Source organism: Labrus bergylta, chromosome 2 (assembly GCF_963930695.1).
Source record: "Labrus bergylta chromosome 2, fLabBer1.1, whole genome shotgun sequence".
In the NCBI taxonomy this organism is placed as follows: domain Eukaryota; kingdom Metazoa; phylum Chordata; class Actinopteri; order Labriformes; family Labridae; genus Labrus; species Labrus bergylta.
Window position 1 is genome coordinate 22,043,557 of NC_089196.1, and position 25,980 is coordinate 22,069,536.

General features: G+C 40.8%; 1 protein-coding gene across 2 annotated transcripts in view; it reads left to right on the forward strand.

The window, feature by feature from the left end:
* LOC109991571 (ADP-ribosylation factor-like protein 15) overlaps positions 1-25,980 on the forward strand; it is a 99,126-nt gene that overhangs the window by 24,154 nt on the left and 48,992 nt on the right. For both annotated transcript variants that reach the window (XM_020643894.3, XM_065948921.1), the window contains exons 2-3: positions 17,094-17,238; positions 18,511-18,570. In XM_020643894.3, the coding sequence (XP_020499550.1) occupies positions 17,094-17,238; positions 18,511-18,570 (205 nt within the window). The remainder of the gene's footprint in view (positions 1-17,093; positions 17,239-18,510; positions 18,571-25,980) is intronic.

Sequence of the window (25,980 nt, forward strand, 5' to 3'; positions counted from 1 at the left end):
ATACCTTCATAAACGCCCAAACTTTTGTTACCTCCATTCCTCCAAAATTGAGTTGTTGTCATTGGGACAATATTAATATCACTGCATCTCTATAAGGCTCAACACAAATGCAATATTAGAATCTGGCAAAAAGTAGGACACATTGTTCACACATGCCACATCTTTTCTTAGATGTAAAATATCAGGTGCTAGCTTTAAAATTAGAGGGTGTTTTAGAGTTCTTGAGAAACTGACAAGCAGATTTTTTCCCCTAGTCACCTATCATTCACATACAACCACAACTGGTAGGCTAGATGCTCCCTCTCTCTTGGGAGGCAAGACTCCAAGACAACTTCAGAATCAGGTTGCACTGTGTAATGTCATAGGTAGGCCTGTGATGGATCATGGCACAGTTGGCCTCAGTCTGTTCTTTCCTGTCTCTGACTAAGTAAACGTTTCCCTCTGTGCTCAGTCGTTTATGAAAGCCCCTTTGCGCAATACTGCCATAGGCACATCTATCCATCAGCCTTGGCTCTCTGTATGTGTATGTGTGCTTTTTTCGTACTTGTCTGGTGTCCATCTCATCTTCCGGTAAAGAATGATTTTTTTTTTTTTTTTTGAGTGGAGTGGTCTTTTTTTTTTTTCTGGCTCAAAGCAGGCTGAGCTGTTGCATAGTCGTACATGGTGCTTATCTGCTCCATCTTTTATGTGATTATTTATTTTGTCATCTACCAGGGGCAATTCCAAAAGTATTGTTAGGCTAAATATTTTATAATTGTCAATAGTTCCAGTTGACAATTTATCTAGCAGAGTCAACTACGGTAGACCATCCATATTTTTTTTATTTATTACTTAGACTACTGTATCTTTCTGGAATCCCAAATCATTTCAGTGACGTCAGAGATCAAAAAGGTTGATCTTCTGCAGTGCTGTGTCATGATACAGCTTTAGTCATTTCTAACAGTGAGACATGGACATTGTTTTGCCTTCCAGTAGGTGTCAGGATAATGCAGAACAGACACAAATATACTCTAACTATTTTACAAGCCTAGATATCCCACATTATACCTTTGTATTAAATCAGTATTTTTCTTTTTGAAAATGAAGACCGTTCAACTCTAGTGGGTAGTTAAACAAACAAGTGGTGCTATATTAATATGATCTATTGATGTTTATGCCTGTCCATGATGTTGAGAAGGAGGATGGGCTTGCATGATGTGATATGTTTTTGTCCCTTTGAAGTAGAAAAGACATGTGGAGTCCATTGGCTTTAGTCAAACGCTCCCTGTGTGGGATTAAGTCGTATGGTTTGTGTAGTGGTAGCCTGCTCACACATGTTTCTCTGGTTCAGCCCATAGCCCTTTCTATCTTCACCATCTTTCACACACATGTACACTGCAGTCAGAAATTATTAGCACAGTGACACATGTTTCGTGTTGTTTGCTCTGCACTCTAGCACAGTGGATTTGAAAAGAAACTCTGACTATGAAGTGTAAGTACTGACTTTCAGTCCTACATTAGTGTTTACAGGCAGTGTGCTGCTATGACCCCTTTTAATACTTCACCATTTATATTGTGGACACAAAAGTCATCATATTTAGTATTTGGTTACAGATGCATGTCCTAACAGTGGAAGATTGCAAACAAACTGCTATGAGTATGGTAATACTCACCCTTTAAGATAAAGTCAGCATGTTAACATACATGCTTTTTTATTTAAATCCAGTGTGCTGTGGTACGCCGCCAAAACCCTGTCAGCGTCCTACAATGTTCAGACTGCATCCGGACATACAGAGCAGTTAGGCACAGCTGAACCGCACTGACCTTTTTTATGTCCCGGGAATAGCTCAGTCCCAATTCTGCTGCTTGAATATCTATACTCACCATATAAAACCTGTTTAGCATTCTAAAATGAAAATGCTAGAATCATCTCTCAATTTCACATCAGAGAATCTCCATATGATGAATCAGAAATAGACTTCTGTAGGGTGAAGAGGTTGTAGCAATATATTCCCATCTGATTTAAAAGAACATTGGGCACCTGTATTCCACTGTGAAAGAATGAACTCCCACAGCTTTACTTGGGTGAGTTTGAACCAGTGGAGGCCAAAATTTGGATCTGATTTGCTATTACATAAACCCTTTGAGACTGTTGTTTTTGAGAAGTTTGCTTTGTACTGTAAAAAGACTTAGGAAAATAAAATAACACACAAGAAAATGATTCCAAATGCAAACTGTTTTTGGGGTGCTGTTTGATTGCTTTGTACTCACAACCAGGCCACATCTATCTACCCCTCAAACCCCCAAATACCCCATCTCTTCACAATTAGCAGGAGGTGAACGGGTTTAGATGGTGGGTTGAGGGGGAGCTGGTTAAAATCGGTGCCAATAACAGTCTCCCTACAATAGGGAGGACCCCCCTCAAATGGTAGATAAACAATGTACTTGAACCAAACAGCAGGAAGCGATCGAGGCATTTGCTTGGGAGGTGTATACTAACTCTCTGATGGGGTTAGAAGAGGTAGGTGAAAGTGGAATTGAGGTTTTTGAGGCTGGCCCTACAAAGAATCCCGCCAGTCACAACTGAGGGGCCCAAAGTGTATGATTATTAATTACTGATGGCTTCCCAGCCTTTGAAATCAGGGGGCCGCAGACATCAGATGTGTGGAAGAGGCAGAGGAGCGAAAGGCCTGTCATTACCATCACAGAAACAATGTTCAAATTTGGCTGTCATGCATTTTTGCCTAATTGACTGTTTTGATGCAGGATTTTTTTGTTTTTTGTTTCTGACGGGGCACTGATGCCCCACTCCTCAGTCTTGATGTGGAGAACTTGGTGGGCTTTTTCCTGAACCCAGCAAGAACCTTCCGGAGTTTCTTTGATGGCAAGAAAAGCCACTCAAGATCTCAGGGGCCTCATTGGCCCCTGTAATGGCACCATAACACTCCATTTCTGACTCCTGACAAGAAATGAGAGAGGAGGAAAAGTAAAGTATGAAAAGCATACAGTTTGTGTAACCAAATGTATGTGCTATATGAACTATGTGTGTGTCTGCAGGGTGGTACTTTTTGTGTGTGTGAGTCTGCAATGAAAGGAGGAGGCCAGGGACCCACAAACCACATGAGGGGTCTCCTTATTTGCATAATTAACTGTTGACACTAACTGTGCTTAATGAAGGCCTATTGAAGTCAGTGACCCTTTTACACAGCTTGCCCCTGGGAATGAGAGGCTCCTCCGGCAAAGGTTAAAACAATGTGTCTGGTTAACTTCCGACAAACGCGCCGAAACGCCCCAAAGACTCATAGAACGACCTCTGATTTCCCAGACCTGAAATACCACCAGATGTTTGGCTTTGGTGTTCTAATTTTGGTTTTGCCGAATTGACACAATTACTGTTTTCTTCGTAATGCTCAAGCAAATGTGTTTGCATAACAGTATCAAATAGCATCATTTCAAATCAGTACTGTGTTCTAAAAGAGTGTTGCACATTCAAATTTTTTGGACAAAAAGGGGAATAATATAATACATATGTATTCCAGGAATGATTAATTGTTGGATATTATTTTATTGATAATAAAATAATACAAAAGAGCCTTTGAATATAATTTAAGTAGCAACTTTTATAAAGTGTTTGTACAAGTACAAGTTTTACTGTAAAGAACAGAGTAAAACGAAGTAAAAAATGGTCACTACAGTGTTTCAGACACAAGTCTAGCTAAAGGCACATGTGCTATAAGTGGCATCTCGGGTACAACGTTTGATAGGGATGCTTGCGCAAGCTCCAAACTTTTTGATTGCAGCCCCTAATTTATGATTTAAGTAAACCAGCTGCCTGGTTGTCAACTTCGCAGATAACTTCTCTGCTTGCTCCCTTCGAGTTACCAACCTCCCTCTCTCTCTCGCATTTGCTTACTTGCTCGCTCAACAACTCACTTACTCTTCTCCCGAGTGCTGAATAATGAGATTATGCCTTTTTTTTTTCTTTATCATAATTGTAGATGATCTTGTTTGATTAGTGTGCCATTATTGTGTGATCACGCAGCAAGCTTTTGTGTGATATATTCAGAAATTGAGTTCCAAGAGTGCATCAAATATCGTCAAACAAAGCCTATTGTCCAAAACATCCCTGGTTGAGAATACCCCAGACCCCCCAACTTATGTTTAGTATACATGTGCCCTAAAATCAATCAATCAATCAATCATTAATATATAGCGCCAATTATTAAAAAGTTTTATCTGAAGACGCTTTACAAAAGAGTAGGTAAACGACCATACTCATTTTAAGAAAAATTGGGTAGTGGGAGATTCAGGAAGGATATTTCCTTTGTATTCCTCGCGTTCCTCATGTCCACACTTCCTTGCCGCTGAGTTGGAGGTAGGAGTGTGCTGTGCATGAATGAGGATGGCGGTGGTTGTGGGTACGACACAGTCTGATGGTGGTGGCTGGGAATCGGGGAAGTCGGGTGGTGTTAGTGCTCGATCTCCTCGCTGAAGCTTGGTGGAGCTCAGTCTACTCGAAAGCCCGGCCTCTGCCACCAGGACCAGGCCTCCCGGGCTTCTAAGGGCGCACTCGCACTAGGCAAACCCTACCGTTCCCAAGCATGCTTCACATAAAGCCATGCACGTGTTGCTACAAATAATAATAAATAAATGCGTGTGCATGAAGTAAGTAGTTTAAAGTAAGTAGCTTTCAATATGAAAAATATAAACGTAAAGAAGAAAAAAAAGTCGAGCACACAGGCATGGTCTCACCCTCATTATCCCAGACGGCAGAGGACCGTTATCACTGATGTAGAGATCCATTATAGACTAACACAGAAACCATAGCACCACCAGTTTTTATACATTTCAATATTGTGCATTAATCATCAAGTGTGATTAAGGAACAGAGCGCACAGAGACAAAGATGGCTGTTTAACACATTTTGCCTTCTCTTAACTCAGCACATCTTCATCACCTGCACCTATTTATTGTGTAAATGAATAAAGTGTGGAAATTAAGTCAGGGCATCTCCCACATGATCACTATGCCAATATCCTCATAATTGGTGCAGACAGAGTTTCCCAGAGTGAGGGGGAGACTACTGACTGATGTGAGTGCTCTGACATTGGGATGTATGAAGATATCAGTGTGGGTGCTGTGAATATATACTCTAAACACTGCAGATACACTTGTGCATAATGATAAATGGAGGATGTCTTGGCACTGCAGGAGGACTGCAGCAGCAATGTAGTGTCATTCTCTGATTTTGTTTTTGACCCTACTACTGTAGCAAACACACAGTATGTGCTTCTGACCATGTCCTCCTTTTCTGGGTCAGAAAGGACATTTTATTATATCTGGTTGTTGCTGTGATTCAGGGCTTGAAACTCTGTAAATATGTTTGAGTGAAATCACCCACCTGTTACTGCAGGGGGCTTAGGAAGCCTATCGATAGTGGTTCACCATGCTGGAAATGCTCTCAACTTAACTTTCAGCCAACCTATAGACAGGCTAAGAGCTGGAGCTCAGTTGGGTTTAAACCCCTTGACAAACCGTTACTTGTCACCTGCCTGTCAGTTCAGAATTGGGTGTGTATGTGACTTCCAGCTAGCCTCAAGAGGAGGCCTTCCGCTTTGGCTTAATTCTTCAACACTGGAGGTTGCCACTTGTTGAAACCTCTGATCTGCTGGCTTTTTTAATGCATTTTCATTCTTCAGGTGCATTGACCATTTAATGTTGAATGTGTTCGTGTAGAGGGCAGCTTATGGGGATGATCTACATGCCACCGTTCCAGTTGGATCATGATTTATAAAGGGTACATTGCGTGCAGGTGTGCATACCTGTGGTTTTATAAAAAAATCTGTTCCAGGTTTTGGGCGCAAGTACAATTTTAGTATGGATTCAACGCACTTATAAATGAGACCCCAGGTTTCTACTGCTTTCTCTATAATCAGCAAAGCATGTTTGGACACATACCTTTTGAATTAATCAAGTGGTATTGTGTATCCCTGACTAGATTTGTAACTACCAAGTGTTTGTTTTCTTCAAAGTAAAGATGACAATGATGATTTTATGTTAAGTATTCAAAAGGTTCAAGGAAATGGGGTTTGAATTACTTGAGATTTATTTTCATGCCAGGTGTGAGCTGGAATCGATCTTAGCTGGACACAGAAAGTCCATCTGGATACATGGAACTGAAAAGGTCTTCCTGACATGGAAACATAGCAGATGCACAAATGTAGAATTTGTTTTAACTGTAGCCTATAGCTGTACCATTCTAAAACCTGTGAAATGTTATGGGAAGGATGTGCACAGTAATAAAATAAGTAGCACACGTTTTGTCGTTTTGACACGGTAACTTAAGGTGAGATTGTTAGACTCTGGCACATTTCGAGCTGAGAGGAAACAAAAGCCATCTGTTGAAAGAAGTTGTCAAACATTCAACACTGTAATTGTCACTTCTCTTGAAGCCAGTGGTCTTTGATGTGTTATGACTAATTTCGTCTTACACCGCTGACACACTGGGTGCTCCCTTAACATCCAACTGTACTCATACTACTCAAGGGGCATGATTCTTGATGAAAGTCTCCGTCCATTCTCCTTTTGACGTCACTGTTTGTTATTAACTTCTATTAATGGCTTTTCCATTTTGTTGAGCCTTAAAGCCTCGAGAGGCTGATCTAGCATCCCCGTTCACAATTTATCAAACAGAATGAATCTCTGGTCATTGCTATAGTTTTTTTTATGTATCCCCAAAAGAAGCTTTTCTCCTGTCTTGCTTAATCTGCACACTCTGACGTGTTGGACAAGGTCATCAGGGACGGGGATATTGTGAATGAGGGTCGTGGCAAGGCCTTATTTGTATGATGTGACGTGAAGAATAGTTCACTAAAATAGTCAAACATTTTCCATATCCTGTGAGAATCTATTTACGATGAAAAGGCTTTTCTGCTTCCCCCCTTCTACTCATCAACCTAATTCTCTGCTACCACCCTACGTATAAAAGCAGATTTATTGTTCGGTTGGTCCCCATCAGGTTTTTTTTTGTCTCAGAGGGGCCTAGAAATAGTTGATGGGGAGGGGTCTTTCACATGTAATGACAACGTCCTTAAGCGTGAAACTTTCCCACACTTGTTTCGGGTAGAATGGGGGCTCTTAGATTTGTTTTGATCAAAAATCTAGTTAGTCGTCGATAGATATGCTGTATGAAAATGTTCCATAACTGATGTAAGTGGGACAAGTGCCCCCACCCATCCACCCACCCTTTTTATGTCTATGAGATGGGGCGCCCCCCCCACCCCCCTTGGTTCTTGCACACTGGTTTCAGGGCCTTCAAAAGGGGGCCCCTCAAGCTTTGATCCTCTACATGGGTGCGAAAAAACATCTTTTTGCCCTACACTGTGCCCAGGAAACCAAAGTTTTTGCCGCCGCCGTATGCTAATGTAGCCTAGCTAATCACCCTTCCCAGTTACAAGATTTATATACCATAATGGCGCCCAGTGGTACCCCTTCAATTCGGTGGCCCCTTATCTAGCCTCCGGATGTCCCATGGAGCAAAGGTGTCTTCTGTCTGTGAATGCAGCTGCCTTGCCACCACCTCAGCCCCTTGCTTTCTTTACAAAAAGAGGGTGACATGAAAACAGTCCTGTGGGTGGGCCCCTTAATTCTGCCCCTCTCATTCTCTGCCTAATGTACTTTTCCAGTAAATGTCATGAAAAACACAGGAGCTCCAAGGTAGTCTCCAGACAGATAAATGTGTCGGGGGGGAAAAAACAGTGGCCCCTCAGTCCCCTCTGTCTAGTAGTTTGGATTATTTTTCTACCAACATCTTACCCATCAATACCATTTGGTCTTCAACCAGTTACACAGCTGAGCTTCCTCAGAGTGACTGAGAAAATACTTTTCAAACACAGCTTCATTTATTATTCCTATCCATGCCTCTTTTTTTCTTATACTTTTTTTAGGCTGTTGGAATTATAATTCAAATGGTGTTTTGGGACACAGAGCTTATGAACTTTGTGTCTTACAAACGTACAAATGTCCCCTCACCAACAAAGCACAAGTTGCAAGCTATAGGGAAACACTATTCATCCTCAGTCTGTGCTGTGGCCCACTCCGGGCCCCTTGAATGGGACAAAAGTGGAGCTCGTGTAGTGCTGGCTGAACTTGCCGAAGCACTTGGATCCGTACCAGGATTTCCTCAGGTGAACTCTGGTCTAGCTTGTTGAAAGGGGGAACATGTTCTTTCCAATAAAAGGGCTATAACTCAAGAGAAAATCTACTTTTGGTCAACTAAATATGAAGTGTATGTGTAAACTGTCTTTGGACGTTTACTTGGAGATTATAAATGTGAGGAATGGAGATAAACACTGACTCCACAAAAAACACAGACTCCACAAAAAAGCCAAAAAAAAAAGTTATCACAGGCAGTTTTTGGTGATGTGCTTCTGTTGAGGAATATAATTGCTTCTCTGACTAAATGCTTTTTTGTCTCTTTAAAATAGCAATTGTTTGTCCCTGGAAAAAAAAAAACAGTATTAATTATTAAGTCAATCTATACACTAGTGAGTCAGAGGATCAGTTTGCTTTAACCTGACATAGGAGAGCACTTGCACAAAATTTGCAAGTCTCTGGTTCAACTCGCTATAATAATGTTTATTTGTGGCTATGGTAACATTAACCTTTTTTTCCCCATTTAGACTCCTGTTCAGGTTTTAACACAGGGTTTCCAAAATGTCTTTTGTTGAAGATATATTTCATCAGTTCTAATTTCTACACAATATATAATTTTTGTGCACATCTGCCGCGTTGATACGAAGGGAAAAACAGATTCAGTCACAGACGCACATGCATTAGAGTTGCAATGGTATGAGAATTTACCTTTACACTGTCTGTAATAACTGCATTAGAAACATTACAGTACACATTCTTATACATTTAAATTGTTACACGTTACAGGATTAAAGAGAAAAATTTTTAATCGGAAAAAATATTTTTTGTAGTTTCATAAAATTGGTTGTCCTTTATATTCTAGAATTAAATAAATAGAAACACTTGCAAGGTAAGAAAATGCAAATGGTATAATATCATTAATTTCCATACCATTTACCGAAAGGTATTATGGGTAACCTGTTGTTCTAGGTTTTGCCCACAGTGCTGCAGGAAATTACGTCTATTTCATCACAGAAATGAATTCCATCTTTCTGTATGAGTCAGTATGTAATGCGTATGTGAACCATAGCAGCGGGCCCTTACTGCCACATCCAGATGGTGCTGAAACAAACAGCTACGCTGTAGGACCCCTCAATAGGAGCGTCTAGACTGGTCCCTGACCAGACAGATACAGCCTCCCATCAAATTAGTGTTTGTCAGATTTATGGTAATGGTCCGCAACAGTCTTCCTGTCAGTGACATCAAGATTTACAGCACTGACACTCATCCCCAACCCCCCGGCTGCACAAATACACAGACACATATACACAATCCTCATTCTTAGCACCCTCTTTATCCCACTGGCTCCTACAAATACACCCTCCCGTGCTCCATCTTTCTTCTCTTACACCACGCTCACTGCTACAGAAAAACTCTTAACACACCACCAAACCTCCTCTTTTCAACCGGCAGGAGAAGTTGGGGATGTTGTTGCATGTGTACATTAGAATGGGAGAAAGGAGGTTGAGGCCATGAAGTTCTGCAGTCTCCACCTTTAAAGGCACCACAAACCCCAGTAAAAAAAAAAAAAAAGACCTACTCAGGGTGGCAAAACCACCCAAGCCCCCTCTGCCTCCCTAACAATGGCTTGTGTCAGGGTTTCCTGTTAATCCTCTGTGATGAAGCTTGAGTGTTTTTGGGGTGAAGGGGCTGGGGAGGAGGGTGAGGTGGTGCATAAAAATGCAATCTTGCAGGGGGAAGGGGGTGCATGAGAGGTTGGTGTAGTTTCTGGGTGACCCAAAGATACTGAGCGGTGAGAGTTTCAAGGGGTAACATTATTAGTGGTGTTGGTGGTGCAGTGCTAGTTGAGTCCATGTACGTGGATTAGCGTCGCCTCCTCTTTCATGTCACCGTTTTTTGGGTGGTAACTCGATCCTTGGGCCCTAGTACAAGTGAGCCCAGTGGGAAAGGCTTCCTGACAGATCCGTTCTCAGCCCAAATTTCCAAGGCGACTTTTCCGCCTTTGATCTGACCTCCTCTTCAAACATGCAGGGTCACAAGCTACCATGTAAGGCAAGATAATAGAAGGCCAACACTGGAGCTGCTTACTGAAAAAGCAGGGGGGATTGCTCCAGGCTGTTGTACAGAAATCTTGCCCCATAGTCTAGACATGCCATGGTTGTTTCTTAAAAAGTGGACTTTACTCTCCACATTGTCGATTGATCCCCTTACCTCATTCTGTCACATAAACCTCCACCTTGTATCGCAGTTCTTAAGTTGCGGGCGATACTCATTTTGTTGCTGCATTTTGGAACTTTATACTTATTGAGGAAATCTATTTTTCTGGGAATGTTCCAGTATGCATCCTTACCCGTATTGTAATAAAATACTGTTGCGATTTCCTACCCTTTTTTTTTTATAAAATACATAAAAAAATGCTAATGTTAACAACACAAATTGCTTTTTTTAAAACCAGAAATCAATATTTCAGGTACAGTAACTGAGGCCATGCAATTGATGCATTGTGTTCCAGCAGAAGCTGGGGGGAGCTCTAGCTTCATTTCTGTGCCTTTTTCTGTGTGTGTGTGTGTGTGTGTGTGTGTGTGTGTGTGTGTGTGTGTGTGTGTGTGTGTGTGTGTGTGTGTGTGTGTGTGTGTGTGTGTGTGTGTGTGTGTGTGTGTGTGTGTGTGTGTGTGTGTGTGTGTGTGTGTGTGTGTGTGTGTGTGTGTGTGTGTGTGTGTGTGTGTGTGTGTGTGTGTGTGTGTGTGTGTGTGTGTGTGTGTGTGTGTGTGTGTGTGTGTGTGTGTGTGTGTGTGTTCCAGCTTGTCTCCTTGTCCAGACACCTTAGCATCAGGGCTATAGTGTTCGTGCTCTTAAATGAGGGCCAGACACAGAGAAGTGGGATGAATGAATTTCTAGCTGGGTTGATAGGAGAGAGGGAGAGTGTGGTTGTTTATAAGGGAATACTGTGCCTGCATAACAGTGACAAGCAAATCAGCTTTAAATCAGGGCCTCCCCGAACACACACCGACACATGGGCATAATGGGTTGTGTGGTGTTTTGCCGACTTAAGTAAGACACGGTCTACTTCACCAGACTAGATGTTGAGCTGGTGCAGACAGGGTCATCTTGTTAGGGCTGTATGTCTGTCATTTCAGTTCAGCAGGTCTCTCTATGATATTGTTTTTGTTGATGTTGAAATTAACAGTAAACACTTTCATTATTAACTACATCAAAAACATGCCATGCAACTGGATGTGCATTGAGGCGTGGAATGGGAGTGATGCGAATACTCCAAATGTTGTAGTGCACTCTTTCAGTGCATAGGTTTCTTTGTGTGTGTGCGCATGTGTGTGTATGTAGGTGTCTGTGTTGGTAGAGGGATCTATTTCTGAAGCAGGGGTAATGAATGGCACCTGTTTAGTGTCCTTAGTTAGCAATCATTTTTGAAGTGCAGTAAATCTTGTATGTCATCCTCTACAGCTACAGTTGAAAGCATGTCACAGTGCTCATCACAGAAAACACTCTTTTTTTGTATCTAGAAATTGAATGTTTAATATGCTGGTCCATCTTTCCAGTAGTGACAAGCATAAAGCATCTGGTATCATCTAGCCTGCTTCCTCACTGAGGGGAATGTGGTGGTCCTGGTGGTGGTAAGGGGTTTAGGAAGTGTGATCAAAGCATCAGGAGGACTTGAGCAACCCAAAGTCTTGGTCTGACTATGTTTCATTCCACAAAGCAGAAGAAAAGGTGGTTGTGTTGCCGAGGTGTGCCAGTGTCCCAGGCCTGAAACCATCTGTGGTCGTCGCAGTAACGACTAAGCATGGGAAGTCCAGCGAGCAGCCTTGTGTGTCTAGCATGTCTCTCTCACCTCTTAACGAGAATGGCATGCAGTGCGCCCCCACACACCCCTCTCCCTCACTGTACTGAGCCACTCTCTGTCCCACCGCGCACCCCCCATCCAGCTTCAAAGCGGCAAATAACAACAACAACTGAAGGGGGGAGAAGATGAATGAGGATGAATGAATGTGCCCCTTCCATCCCCCCTTTAGCCCGTGCAGCCCCTCCACCTCCCTGCTTCCCTCTACCCTGCCTCTCCTCTCTGACAGGCTATCTTCCTGCATGCCCTTCTCCAATCCCGCCCTCCGTTTACCCCCGGTTCTGCAGTCCTGTGTTATGACTGTGGCTGGTGTGTATTACACACATATCTGTTAGCGCCACTCCTCCGCTGGGATGGCCATATAAAGGACTGTCATTTCCAAAGGTCACGAGTGAGCCCTGAACACAAGTGTTGTCCCGACACTTGGTCTGGAAAAATAAAAACCACCCGCTTGCCCGTCCATGTCCTGTATCTATCTGTCTGTGGAAGCTATGACTCCCAGAAGCAAGTGTCTCATATATCCTTTTCCTTTTCTCCTCCCCCTCTCTTCTTTCTTTTACAAGCTCCACTGTTGTTGGGAAATAAACATACCCAGCTTGTGTAATTGGCAGACAAGGAGGAAGTTATAGTTGGTAGTTTGGTCTGCCTAGTGATGCCTGAAGTGTTTCACTGAACCGTTTTTTTAAGTCAGTTATTTTAACACTCGTTAGCACCACTTCTGTGATGCGTGTAAACTGTTCAAGCATAACTGTTGATGTGAACCATACCTTTCAGGAGGAAGTGCACCATGGCACAGTTGTGTTGAGAAATCAGAATGAGATACTTTATTTGAAAATGTGGAATTGATGCAATTTTGATGCAATGGCTTGTGTGTGTCTTAGGTGTAGGCTTAACATTTGCTTAAGATTTGGCTTCAGGTAGTCAACCAATCTACATCTAAATCTTGTTGACAGATTTTCTGTAGCCGTAGTTTCCGGATAAACACCCCCTTTTTATGACAATATGTATCCACATCGTGGTAACCGAGTCATCAGGAACTTACTGCTTTTAAACCAGGGCACTATAATTATTTTTTATTTGCAGTCCTTTCTAGATTTTCTGGATGACTCCCAGAGTGGATTGTTTTCATCTAGATGAAGATCTGATGTCTAATTTCCTCCCTTTGAACACCCCCTAATATATGTTTATTCGAATCGATTTTAAGATTTTACTGATTACTTTGAAAGCTCAGCAACACAAACACTACAGACGGCCACACACGCAACAAGCTAACATGACGGCAGTGTTGCTGTGAGGTTTCCGTCAGCAGAGAAGAAAAAGATTCGAGGGTTGGGGAGATATCAACTAAAGAGGGTGAATCAGTAGAGTTGTTTTCTGGACCTTTTTGCCTTTTTTAGACAGGACAGCTGAAGAGAGACAGGAAGCACTGAGTTGAGAGAGGAGTTGATTTAGGTACAGTGTTTTTACAGTGCTTTAAAGAAAGGCATCGGCCAAAAATCTGAATGAGCAGGTCAGACCAGGTAAAAATTGGAAATAGGAATCAGCTAAAGATAATGTAATCGATACATCTCTAGTACTTGTTCTAGGATTGATTATGAGCATTTATTCTTAACATGTGGCGGAAAATCTAAATGCACATACATGCAGCATGTCTTTGCAGATTAGGCGATGACTAACAAAAAATAAACTGCGGGACTACTTTTTGGCCATATGCTGCATGTGTCCTTTGCTGACCCCAGTGTTTTGAATTTATTTCACAACTGAAGCAGGGAGAAAACCAATCCATAGAAACTGGAATCTTGTTAGGGTACCACAGATTGGACCATGCTGTCATGACACTTCCCGTTCTCCTGTCCTGTGCTGTGGCTTCCCTCTAACTCACATTTATTGCCTCTAAAAATAAAAAGTGATTTCTTTCTAAAGAGCATGGCTCCTGTTCTGTCTGACTACATCAGGTGAATTTGTAACATGATGGGTTGTGACTCACTTATTATAACAGTTTTCCATAAAATGTTTCAACTCCAACTGAACCTGTCAGTTTGAAGAAGTTGAACCCTGTGCCTCAAACTATTTCCATATATGTACTGTTCAAATATCTAGAGGGGGTCATATGTTAATAGTATGCAAATGAACAGAAGGTCATGTAAGATCAGCAGTCTCCACGGTGGTGATGCTGTGTAGTATGTGGTATGTCTGTAATGTTTTAGGGTAGACATTGGAGAAAAAGTCACTGCTGTGCATTTGAACTCTGATTATGAGCTGTATATTCTATTTTATATTTTTATGTGTATTCTTTTAACTAACAAGTTAATATTGTCTAAAGTTGTAGAGTTCTAGGTCTGCCCTGACCGCTCCCACACAAACACTGGTACACTAACAGTTGTGTCCTCTGCTTGTGTTGCTGCTCAAGTCTTGATCCACTGCCAGGAGACCCAGTTATGTCACCCATTTAGTTTCCTGACATCTTCTTTCAAATTGAGGGCTATTGGACTTGTTTTTTTCCTCCTTTCTGGCAATTATCTTTAACGATACTTGAATCTGAAAAATGCAGCCTGGCGATGTCTTAAGTTATCTTCATATTTGTCAGCGTTTCTCATTTACATAAAGCCTAGCTAATCAGCTTTCACAGTAACAGTGAGGTAATGTCTGGGCCAGTCCTTTAGGGAGGCACAATTAAAACATGTCCATTCCTATCAGAGGAAGCCAATAAATAAAGTCAAGCAATGGCAGACCTTATATGGATTGTATTTTGGGATGAAGTTGCAAGATTTTATTAGTTTTTCTCAAAGATTACCCTTTCCTTAATGCACACATGTGGCGAGTGGCAGTAAAATTACTACCATAAGAAAATAAGTAACCCTCCACAGGCATATGTTTTCATCAGCTTCCAACAGGTTCAGAAGGGCTTGGGTCCGGTAACCACCCTCTAGCGGGTATTTTAAGTCCTTTTCAGTAGGTGTGAACATACTGTACATCCAACAACATTTGGATAACTGTTGAATTTACAGTTTTAATCTCAGCTGTTGGTCTGGATGCCTTTAAGATTTATGGAGGTAGTCATCATCCAATGGTCTCAGTTGATTTCTCGGTAACAGTGACACAGCACTCTGACTCTCAGATCACTGCTTGTGGGGTTGACAGGGGAGGGGCATGTCTCGAGGTAAGCAAAGGTCTTTGGACATATTTACTTTTCTCCTGTGAGCATTTTGAACAAGCTCTCCTCGTCAATCTTGTGCTGTCAGGTAGGGGGCCAGGGGTGGGAGCTCCCATCCCTCTCGATCTCACAGGGCCCACTGTGTACACAGGGACCCTAGGGTCAGGCCCTGGATGCTCCTTTCACTGTTGTGAAATCTGCCGTGGACAAGGATCAAGAGGGGCTGGGAGTTGTTCTGTCTTTCTTCTCCCACATAGCCAGTAAGGCTTTTGCATTCTTGTGATTTTGTCTCAGTAATATTTCATAAGCATGTGACTAAACAACAATCCTCCAATTCATAGAAACTTCAAAGCTACTCCTGTTCCTCCATCTCACCTCATCTCAACCTCCGTGTTCTTTAGGAGGACCATCATTTCATGGGATTGACAGCTGGGGGGCAGATTTTACCTTCTGTAGAAATCTTTACTTTAGAACAGACAGGTGGGGGCAGAGGCTTCAAGAGGAGCAAAAAGCATCAAAGAGAATAGAATGACCTCGTCAAGCCAAGTTTTAACATGTGATCCCCCATCTGATGCGCGTGTGTTTCTGATCTTACTGTTTTTCCGGAATAGGAGAAAGTTTCCTGTTTGAGCAGACTGTTGGGTTCACCAAAAGTCTGGGGGTAGGGTTGCTCAGCCAACGTCTGGTTCTGTTGAAAGCAGATTCCCCACATCTCCATCAAACAGCAGCTCTGTTTTGGCATGGCTCTGAAAACTGACCCTGGTGGTCACTGATGTTTGGGGGTATGCAGAAAAATCAAGGCTGCAACAATCCAATGGTTGCACTTTGCAGCAAATGCTGCTTGTCATAGGAAAATTCTTGTACATTTTGCTTGATCAATCTCCATATAAGAATTGAGCTAAAGTTGGATTCAAATTTGATTGGAATTCTTTAAGATGTGCAGGCTGCCTATTTACAATATTAATTTATCCTTTCATTTGTTTATCTGCTTCTCCCTGTTTTTAATGGTGTGCCCAAGCACACCTGGAGAATGTGTGCACAGATGTGAAGCAGTTCAGGTACGTGTGCGTGTGCGTGTGCGTGTGTGTGTGTGTGTGTGTGTGTGTGTACGTGCGTGTGTGTGTGTGTGTGTGTGTGTCTGTGTGTTTGTGTGTGTGTTTTCCTTCCTGTCAGAGCCTTTGATTGAGCAGAGTAGCAGTGTGTTGAACAGGGTTGTCCCCTGACAAAGGCAGTAAGCAATCTGTGTTGATGTTCTTCCACCTGAAATGTGATACAGTGGATGAGAGAGAGAGAGAGAGAGAGAGAGAGAGTGTGTGTGTCTTCCCTACCTTGTCCAGACTGGTTCCTGTCTTGCTAATAAAAGAGATCTTCTTTTGGTTTTGGATACTGATCTCTCCACACACAAGTTTAAAGACCTCGTTCACGGTTCACACTGCATTTGCCCCTTAATGTCTCACAGCAGGTCCTCAGTCCCAGGCCATGACTCATGGAGTGACAGGTCTACCTCTGGCTGCCATAATGGCCAGTCATACGGGGCCCACACACACATTCACACTGCAGACAAAAACATGTTACGTTAGAGTGTAGATGCATGCAAGTAACGCTTGTAATCCCTGCTACAAATTATTTCAAGGTCGAATTTTATAAATTCTGTTATAAAATGAATTAAACATCTATGTATTCATCTTACATCAAATGACAATCAGGGAGTGTTTCATATACGACCAATCTTTGATAAGGTTTTCATGCTGCATCATACTGAGGCAGCTTTAGTGGCCTTCAAAGCCTTCTTACTGAGTTGGAGATGCACTAAAGCTTTAGACCAAGACGGTTTTACTCAAGTCCATAAGTTGTTTCTATTTAAATGCTAGGTCTTAATCATACCTGTTTTGTCCCAGAAGAAGTGGTCTTTTCAAACGTTTTAATGATTTTGTTTGTTTGTTTTAGTGTTTCCGGGCACTGTGCTGTAAAGGACCTCCACCGCCAAGACCAGAGTATGATGTGGTGTGCATTGGCCTGACAGGTGCTGGAAAAACCAGCCTGCTCTCACGTCTCTGTAGTGAGGGTGGCGACGGCATTGTACCTACAACAGGTATGCTCACATGTCCTATGGAACTGAAGAAAAAAAAAAACAGTTCTATAGTAACAATGTATGTTCTTAAACAGAGTCATGTACCTCCTCACATGTAAGCTTTCAAGAACACATTGTTCTCTAGATGTGATTACACATGGATAATGCTATACAGGTATTACTGCTTTCCAATAGGGGGAAGCATGTCTTCAGTATCCTCCAAGGTCCCAGTGCTCAGTGCAAGAACACTCTGCTATATCTCACCAGCCAATATTCAGCTTCTTCTTCTGGTCAGGTGGGGGTGCTGGTGTGAAGTATGTCCAGAAGAGAAGCCAATAGGGTTAGTTCATCATTCTCTTGGTAGTCAACGCTTTGCTTTCCATATACTCGATGCAGTCCCTCAAGGATACTGACTCTCTCTCCTCCCTTGGCTTTGTCAGCAGAAAGCTTTGAGCTATTGCAGAAGTCTCATTTTAGATTTAGTCATTGGGAACTAGCTTAATGAAGAGTAGTTCCTAAATGTGTTGCATGTAACTGGTTTTCTGTGTCTGCATCTCCCACTGAGTAGACACTTTTAAGTTAAAAAAAAAAAAAGTTGATTACTTAACTTGACAGAATAATTTAACATCACTTATCTAAAAATAGATTTAGCTGTCAGCATTGTCAGTGCCTGCCAACATCTACAGAGGGAAGATAAAGAAGAGCAATGAGAGGGAAGTTTAGAGCATTTTCTTTAACTTATTACTTCATCATTTTGCTCTGTTGAAGTGTTCTTAAAAACCACATTTAGCAGTCAGTTCACAAGTTTATAGATCATAATCGTATGTCCCACATTGACAATTCAGCATCATTTGTGCAACATTAAATCTCTTCCCTTAATGAGTGTCTTTACTACGTATTTCCCACCGGATGAAACTGTAGAAACACACCACATAATTAATATGGCAGCACTTTAGGCATAGCTTCTATCCGCTAACTCCAATACGGAACAAAACACTTTCCTGTTTAGCTTTTCTTGTTTTTCTGTTGTGCTAACTCGGACCACACAAAGTGTTATTTTCCTTCATTTGTGAAATCCCAATATGATGTCAGTCCTTGTTGTGTTCACCAGCTGGCGGTTTGGAAAAGGTACACCAAATATCCCGAGGAAACTAAATTATAAAATGTTGTGTTTTAAATTTCATTTCCAATATTGAAAGGATACTCTCATCAATCTAACATGGTCTGTCAACACATATGCACAGAATTTCTTTAAATCATTACAGTCACTGATTGAAACTTTTCTCCTCTTAGGTTTCAGCATCAAAGCAGTGCCATTTCCAAATGCCATCTTGAATGTAAAAGAACTTGGAGGTAAGAAATGCATGCTCAGCCCTGTAATGCATTTATGATATAAATTAACATTTTCCTCTTTTGGCACTGGAAATCCACTGTGTGCATCCATGCCTGAATCTCTTCTAGGTGAAATAGAGTATGGCTGCTGCATACAATAACCTCAGAGTATCCGAGTATCAGAGAGAATTGCTTCAGTGACTCACCAAAACAAAACAATGAAATCATTTTTTTAAACCCTGTAAATGTATAACCGCATTTTGTAAAGAATACCATGCCAGCGCAAAAAACAAACAAACAGCATTAGTGGACACAAGACATTACTGAGTTTTTTTCCAGCAATCAACATTAAATAAAACACAGCAAACAGCCTAATACATAATTTCCCCATTTAACATAATTTTTTCTTAATCTTTTACGTTATAAAACTTGCTCTGATACAATCTCATTTAATGAAATAAACTGTGTATACCAGGGATGCAGATGCATGTTAGTTTTTGGCTCCTGAAGCGTCACACCTTTTGGTCGCATGGCATTCGTGTACAGACGTCAGACCTGCTTGTGTGTTTTGAAGTAGCTGTACAATCTGCTCCCTGTTATTCCTGGAAATGCACCTAGCTCAAGGAAGTGGTTTAATAAGCACAGATGAGTGACCTGGAGCTTGAGACATGTAAACAGAACAAAAGCAATGGGAGACTTCCAGTCCTTAAAGGGATAGAGGGACAAATCAGTGCTTTCCCTTCTCCTACATGTCACTTAAGAAAACTCATAGTCTTATTTAGTTGTTTAAATAATTTATGTTTTGTCTGTGGACTTCAGGCACATGACAGGTGCAGTGCATGTTTCCTGAGGCTCACCCAACCTAGACTCCTGAAAAGATGAAAAACATGCATGCACAGCTACCAACACACTTACACACACAAAGAGGCACCAGGGGACCACCAACGAGGGTGCTACCAAATATGGACAGAGTGCATAAGGGGTTTTTCAAAAGAGGTTTTTCTGGATTGGTTGAAAGCCAGTCTAGCGGGACATTATTGTGGTTGGAAAAACAGTGGTCCCACGGATGACATGTTTGATTTACATAAGTTAGTATGGGCTGCCACCACCACAGCAAAGGATGATGAAATCACTTCCCTTCTTCTCTTTTCCCCCCTGCTTGGACCCTTGCTCCCCTGCTCCTTTTCTTGTAAATTCACAGAGCGATTTATGGTGCCATACATTATGGATGGGTCGAAGATGTTAAAAACAAGCACATGATGTTTTGACGCCTCTTCTGACTACTTATTTGGAACACAGCTCTAGAGCAGGGTTTCTGTCTGAGGAAAAATGTCCACTTGCCACCCTCTTGATTGGGTGGATGTAGTTCTTGTAGTTCCAAATGTTTGTGACGTAAATGTGGAGTCAGGAGAGTTGGTGCTCTTGCAAAATGTTCATAATGAGCTTTTTAGATTGTTTTGTGATTAGTACAACGCTTTCTGCACTATTAGTTAGAGACTTTCCCAACACTTCCCATTTCTGTCAGTATTTTTTCTCCCTTTCCCCATGGCTGTAAAACAAGCAAACATGCCTGATTTAGTTTTATGTTATTTTGCAATGCATCAATGATGCAGAAAGATGATACTAATTGTGAAGCACAGAAAAACTACTCATGACCTCAAACAATTTATTTTGCACAATACCTTTGTGGCTGGCTCTCATAGATGAGCCTTGACAAGGCAAGGGAAGAAGCGCTTGTTATGTATTTCCTTCTTTTCCTAATGAAAAGCCCATTCAATGTCATGACATTCAATGTCAATGATGTATTCTCCCTTTACAGTAGGAAATACAGAGCAAGTCCTGTGTATGTGGGTTACTGCAGGAAATGTGAAAACCTGCCCCTTTGGTAGAGCAGTAAAAAAATATTTAATTCTTCCTCAGAGAAGTACACCCCATTATAGTTTTTCTAACCTTCTTCTTTGCTTGGCAGGCTGAGTCTGATAATTTTTCAACCCACTTCAAAAAATAGGTTTAGGTCCAGGTTTAACAGGAAGGGACACATGGGAAACAAGCAAATGTTAGGGTCAACAACTTTGTCACACACAGAATTCTTGCATACAGCAAAGAACAGAAAGTGACCCTAACATGGCACTTGGAGTTGGTTTAAGAACAAAACCATTAAAAAGTTGCAGCCTGTGAACCCCAGACAGTGTGATTGACTGCTGACTGTATTTTTTATCGTTGCAAGCCTGATAATGAATTTTTAACTCTTCTTGACCTGAGAGCACTGGGCCGGATCGTCATAAGCCCATGCTGTCCCTTAAACCAGAGGCACAAAGCAGCTTATGTGCATCTGTGATGTATGGAGTCAGCAATGATTCAGACTGCGCTATATGTTTGTCCAACCATGCATTCATCATCGATGTCCCCCCTGGCTTGTTTTACATTTTCCTTTTCTTCATCTTTAACTATGCTTTCTGTTTTTTTCATTTTCCTCCTCTCCCTTCTGCCTCACATCCCGTCTTCTCTTAACTATTGCTTCTGGAATGTGTTATTTGTTCCATCTTTGTCTCTTTTTCATCTCTTTTAATCTTCAATCCGTTCAAGCTCTCTGTGCTTATTGATTTGAGCACATTGCCTGGCCTTGATAAAGAACCCTGTCTTACTGTCATTATCAGACAGGACTTTTCTCTGTCATTTAGTGTTTTACATGCCTTTAATTATTCCAGTTCTTGTGGCTTTATGTACAAATGTGTTTTCTTGCATAAAGTAAACAAATGAAAAAAACAGTTCCCATTGTGGTTGAAATTTTTGTAAATGAAGTAAAACCTGTTAATCTAGCAACATGTTTTACAGAGAAAGTAGAATATTTGTATATGCATAAAAAAAGGGTAAAGCAGAGGTGAAACAGCAGTGTGGAAGGATGAAAGGACAACATAATTCAATCGAAATTCAAACTTATACTGTAAATTAAATGAATAGACATGTTTCTGCAGACGATTTGCTTAAATGGAACACACGTGGATGCTGGAGAACAAACTGTGTGGTCGTGTCTGGTTAAAACAGAAAAACAAACATCAGGCTTCAGAGTCACAAATGAGCACTGCATTTTAAATTGATTCAACTCTGATGAATTGAGGTAGGTGGTAAATCTTTTTGGGTCTGTCATGGCCTTTTAATAAAAATCAGACAATCATTACAGGTAAATGTTACCTGAATGGCACCTATTATCATTCACTTATTATTTAATAATCTGAAAACATAATTGGGAATCAATTGCATCTCAAAAAAGGATTATGTATTCCATAGTAAGTTAGCCTGCACTAAGAGATGGATACACTATGAACTGAATCAGCAGCCAGCAGCACTGCAGCAGAACTGGGCATCGTGGTGGTCAAACGAAAGCCCTTTGTACTTATCTGAATAAAATGTATTAATGTAGTCTTTTCAGATGGTTGACATTGAATATTTAGCAACTGGCAACCTTCAGTGTGTCAGGCATTTGTTACCCAGCTGGTGCAGGTGTGGAGATTAGATGGGAAAGGCACCTCCGGGGACACAGGGAGGAATCTATTTAGTGTGTGTGTAGGAATGTGTGAATGTGTGTGTATACTTCTGGACAGTGACATGACGTCAAGTCTAGACGAGCCCTTTCACAGTGAGCTTTCATGCCACGCAATGACAGCTGATGAAGAAGTAGTCCTGATGATCACCACTCGTTGCTGTTGATTCAAAGTGGAGTGTTGGATATTTGCCCCGATATCCTTTTTACAGTTTAGCCGTTTGCTTCAGTGTGCTTGTTTGCTTTCTGTGCATTTGAGACAATTATTAAATGATACATTGTATGCTGTATATGTAAAGTCTAAATCATCCACTGTTAATCGATCTAATTCACATACAAAGAATATGACAAGCAAAAAACATTGAAGCACATTTCCTAGTGTCTCTGCCCGGCAGCAGCCAAAGAAAGTATGTGAGTACATCTAAGAAAAAAACCACTACATGTAAGTCATCACAGACCCAACGTGGTTCTTATTACTATCAAACAGGACCACAGTGAGTGTGTTACTTTGCCCTTCAGGGATGCTTTTCCTCTGAATTGGAAAAGAACTGACCAGAATAGAAATAATTTGTAAATTGTCATTTGGGTTTAAAGCAGATGTGATGTGTTTGGGTTCTGACTGTTCTGATTTTGAAGTTCTGAGACCAGACATGTAACCGATCTCTATCTGGGGCCTCATTCAAGGATATTACCTGATTTGAGTTTTTTTTTTTTAAGTTGGTCTGGTTGCTGGAGAGATATCAGCTCACTTAGTGAGTACTGCCATGGTGCCTTGGAGCAAGGTACCGAATCCCGACTGTTGCCAATGCACAGGACCATTTTTATTGAAATATTATGACTGCATGACTACAATAGCCTCCACCTTTAGACGGTAAGAAAGTAAATCAGAAAGACTCACAGCTTTCTAGCGATGTTTGACATGAATATTACCTATCTGAAGGTACACTTCAAGAGGGTTGCTTTCAGTGTTTGGGGCTGTCAGGGGAAGTGATATATTATAAAAGTTTCTATTATTTGAAAACTTTCAATACAGACACGTTTTAATTTTGAGACTCCTAAGCAATCATGGTCTCTTAAAAACTTTACAAAAAGCTGGTGTTGTTTGCTGGTTATGGTTCATTTTAATTTGAACTCCACTTAAATATTGACGGAATTAACTGATTAACTGCAATCGAAGCTAACGTCTTTGTTAAAGTACAAGTGTAACTGTACTTTAACTTTGTGTACTTTGTGTAATACTTCATATAGTTACACATATTCTCTTATTCCAAATATTAAGCTATGCTGGTACGCTCTGTCTACCAGATTTTGAACCATTAAAACCAGATTAAGCAGATATCATTAATGATTTGTTATTGCTTTGCGTAAATGGCAGGGATTGAGTTGTGTTTCAGGCCAGGCCTCACACAGGAACTGTTTACTTAAAAACAGACATTGCTGACACTGCAGGTTGATAAGTGTATCAACAGCTGAAGTGTTTTCCACCTCACTCCAGCTCCCGCCCCAGCTTGTTCCTCAATGAAGTAAGCAAACTTTATTACGAGAGGCCTCCCTCCCCAGTCCCAGCACTCCCTCCCATCACTGTATTGTAGATGTTTTGTTCACAGAACTGTCTGTTTTTCGTTAAGAACACTTCAAAGAGGGTTGCTTTCAGTGTTTTTAAGAGTGAAGAAAAGACCTGATTAGCAACACATTTGTGTTAGAAGATAAAAGCTGGCAAAAAGCGTGAAAGATTGGAGGCAGAAATGTATGAGACAGTGCTGTTGCAGCTGCCTCGGAATCTAAAACCATACCTTCATTGATATCCAACAACAAACAGAACATGCTTCAACAGTAGCCTCACTTGAAACAATATTGGGTAGTAGGTTTTATCTTTGGTCACTCATTTTTGAAACGTAGACCATCACAAGCTGTTTGAATTTTTGAATGATGTCACAAACACCAGTGTGTAAACACAGCTGAAAGACAAATTGAATTAAGGCCAAAGAAAGTCTGCTTTTAATTTTTCAGTGTAATAGTTTCCTCGTGTTTTACGGGCATTTGCGTCTTAACTTTGATTTATCAACTCATAGTCCCGCTTTGCCAAAGAAAAAGTAATATGATCAATCAAACATGGTTGGCAGCTGAATGTGCGTAACAAGTGAATATCTGTTTTCCTTATTGTCCCCGTCCACTACTATTCATATCATCACTTCTGCAGAAATGAAACATGTACTCTTCAGTTTGGTTAAAAACATGTTTTGAGCTTCACTTTTTGTCCTTGAACGTTAATGTCTCCATCACTCAACAAAACCAAACTCCGCCTAGAAACTGCTAATCAAAGACACAGCCAATATCCCACCCAGCTTCACGGCTGACTTCTCTCCCATTAGACTCTATGTCATGATGCATTTATGCACAGTGTCATTGTTAAGTCTTTGTGAGATGAACATACTGCGGTTTTCTCTCCACACTGGATAGTAAATTAGATGCACAATGAACTTTGAATTTGAATGTTCAATAATTTAAGGAAAGGCAAGCATTTTATAATGTATAAATAACACATTTATGATGACTATTATTTGGATTCACTGACCAATTGATTTGTCAATGAGAAATTAGAAAACAAGACATGTTAGAATTATTTAAAAAAACCTTAACCCATTTCAGCTGAAGTAACTACACTAAGAGGCTCAATGTGACCCATTTGAAAAGTTTTCCTTTTCTGACAACACAATAACTGTTTGTTTTCTATTAAAGTTCTATATTATAATTATTACAAAAACATTTGTAATACATTAGTATGTACCGAAGAGTTATATCTATAGCTATCCAGTGGTAATACTTGTTTGTAATATGCCTGCTGCAGTTGGCTGTGCATACAAAATGAATCATCACATATATGAAGCCTAGCACATACATTAAGATTCATGTCTCCCCAACCTCAGACCATGTAAACATGTTTAACATGTGGATATTGCATGCAGTACATTGAATAAGTCATTACGTTGCTTGTTTCAGACGCTCTTCCTTTTGTTCTAAGGGGATTCAAAAAAAGTTGCTTTTGTTCTATGAGGTTGAGAAAGACTGGTGGACCAGGAGACTGATTTCCTCAGATCAGTTTTTGAACTATTTGATCTGAGAGAAGGTTACTGTCTGACATCACAGACCTGAAAACTAGTTTTGTCTGCACATTGTAATATCGTCTGAAATGTCGTCAGAGTATTGATGAACAAACAGATTTAAAGCTAAAAGAAAGAATATGGTCTGCAGTGTTAAAGTCACACCAAACAACCTTTCCCTTTACGTGCTTTATCTTTTTTCTTTTTTTGTGTTTTTTGAGGTTCTATTTGGTATGAAAAGTGAGTACATTTAAAGAGTGTCTCACTTTAGGATAACTTCTTGAGTTGTTTTTGAGTTTAGGTTAATTAAGAAACATAAATATAAACCAACATAAACATCACAGATGAACCATTCTGCATCAAACAATCCATCTTGGAAAGCATGGCTCTATTTCCAACAGTAAAACAAGAAGGTAAAATTTAATGCCACAAATGTATTTGTTTAAGGTATTGTGTCTTTATTGGAATATGTTGTTGTCACGCTTTCCTGCAAAGAAAACAGCTGAACGTATGAAGTCCAAGTGACCAGTGAACTGAAAAATGTAAATCATATCTGTAGACTTGAGATGTAAAGGGACCATGGATATGTTACTAATCTTTCTTAATCACTCAGTATGTGATCTTTTTATGTTACCCTAGACTTAGAGACAGAGGTGGGCTTGGTTCATCTGTTAACTCTGTTAACCGTTAATCTGTTAACATGACATTAACTTTGATATCAGTTAATCCCATAAATATTTAACTGAAACACATGGGGCATTAAGAATGTTTTCTCAATATCATCGTCAT